This window comes from Charadrius vociferus, unplaced genomic scaffold (assembly GCF_000708025.1).
Source record: "Charadrius vociferus isolate BGI_N301 unplaced genomic scaffold, ASM70802v2 scaffold2757, whole genome shotgun sequence".
NCBI classification, from domain to species: Eukaryota; Metazoa; Chordata; class Aves; order Charadriiformes; family Charadriidae; genus Charadrius; species Charadrius vociferus.
The window spans coordinates 14,130-15,992 of NW_009649094.1; the positions used below are offsets into that span (position 1 = coordinate 14,130).

Here is a 1,863-nt window from a genome sequence, read left to right on the forward strand (position 1 = left end):
TTCCTCCCTGGCCAGCCCCCCACGCAGCCCCCCACCAGCCTCCCCCTGCACCGGGATGGGTGTAGGGAGTTTGGCATCCCCTGTCCTAGGCTGGGCCGTGGTCCTGTGCTGCTGGAGCATCCCTGCGAGGAGCTGAGTCCCAGTGGAACGGTGCTTACCGTCTCGTAGGCGGTGAGGACCTTGCGCAGCAGGTCCGGGATAGGGCCCTGGGCCTCCATGGGGGGGTACTGCTCTGCCAGGTTGAGGGTGACGCTGGGCGCACTGTCACTGTGCAGCAGCCACGTTGCCACCGTCAGGATGCACTGCTTCATGTTGGCGGCGGGCGTCAGGCCACACAGCTCCTTGAAGGAGACCAGCGCATTCTGTGGGCAGAGACTGGCGTCAGGAGGTCAGCCCTGGAGGGCCCCCAAGAATCCCCCCCACCCCTTGGAGTGGCCTCTTTTTTCCTGGCTCTCTGCTCCAGATGAGGCCCCACATCCCCCAGGTGGGGGGGGGTGCTCGGGCTCCCCAGTGCTCATGATCCAGCCCCATCCTCCCCTGCAGAAACCAAGTCCCCCAGTGCCTCCATGGGGTCCGTACCTGCACATTCTCTCGCAGGTCGGTGGCCTCCCGCAGTGGCTGGGGGGCCGTCCGGAAGACCTCGTCGATGGCCTTGATGCCGGTGGCCTTGGTGGAGGTGTACTCCCGCACCCGGCGGCCCCGGCGCCCTGCCAGCCCCCGGCGGTGCCCCCTGCCTCCGCCGCGGCGGTCAGTGGCGCCGTGGACAAGGAGGGTGGCGTGGGCCAGGGGCTCCCCAGCCAGGGAACTGGAGGGGACATGGCGGTAGCCAGGCTGCAGGCACTCGAAGGGGATGGTGTACTGGGCGATGAACTCGTCCCCGATGTAGTCATCATCCAGCACGACAAAGCGCAGGACGGCCAGCTCTGGCAGGTTGATCTGGAACTCCAGGCTCTCATCAAAGACAGGGTTGTCCCCGCTCTGCAGGGCCGTCTTGGTGCGGTGCTCGGCGCAGTCGGCCGGGATGCCGTGGATCTCGGCGCAGACATAGGGCTCCACCACCCCCCCCTTGGCCCCCGAGCCCTTGGGCTTGGGCAGGTTCTGCCCACTGATGACCTTGAGGTGCAGGAGCTGGGCAGGCACCCCAGGCAAGGAGTCCTTGGCGTTGGCACTGAAGTAGGAGACCTCCTCCCGCATGATGGCGGGGCGGAGGACATAGCCGCAGGCTCCGTTCTGCCGGAACCAGCCCGCGTTCAGGTCCATCATGAGCCCCGGCGTCTGGTAGTTCATGGCCACCATCTGGCAGCCGCACTTCCAGAAGTCCTGGGGGTTCATGTTGCTGGCGTCGATGCGCATGGGGCTGGGGTAGATGCGGGAGAGGAACCGCTTGTTGTAGCTCACCAGCTCGGCCGGGCACTCGTTGGCGAAGCGTCCTGCCTCCACCTCGCTGAAGGAGCACATCTCCCAGTAGCGCTGCCCGCGCCGCGAGCTCTCAAAGTCCTGGAAGGGGACAGCCTGGCAAAGGCTCACCAGCTCCGAGAGCTCCCGGCTGAGGCGCACCCGCCGCGGGCCACCTCCCTCCGGCACCTCCCGGTCCTCCTGGCCCAGCCGCCGCGCCAGCTCCCAGCCTTCCTCCTCGTCCGACACCTCCCCCTCGCTGTCCTCGCAGCCGGGCGGCAGCTTCTTGCCCTTGATGAGGATGCGGCCCTTGAGCTGCTCCGGGGAGGGCAGGTAGGAGGCGGCGGGGTTGGGGGGCTCCAGGTACAGTTTCTCCCCCAGTGTCTTGCGCAGGCACTGGGCGGCAAGGCGCTGCTGGGGGGCTGAGCAACGCACCACCAGGCAGAGGATGAGGGGGTAGGCGGAGGG

The 1,863-nt window shown here is 67.7% G+C and overlaps 1 protein-coding gene across 1 annotated transcript in view; it reads right to left on the bottom strand.

Moving 5' to 3' along the window:
• Positions 1 to 1,863, bottom strand: part of LOC104289278 (inactive phospholipase C-like protein 2) — an 11,806-nt gene that overhangs the window by 8,800 nt on the left and 1,143 nt on the right. The window contains exons 2-3 of the mRNA XM_009888198.1: positions 580 to 1,861; positions 159 to 362 (exon numbers count right to left, since the gene is read on the bottom strand). Of these exons, the coding sequence (XP_009886500.1) occupies positions 159 to 362; positions 580 to 1,861 (1,486 nt within the window). The remainder of the gene's footprint in view (positions 1 to 158; positions 363 to 579; positions 1,862 to 1,863) is intronic.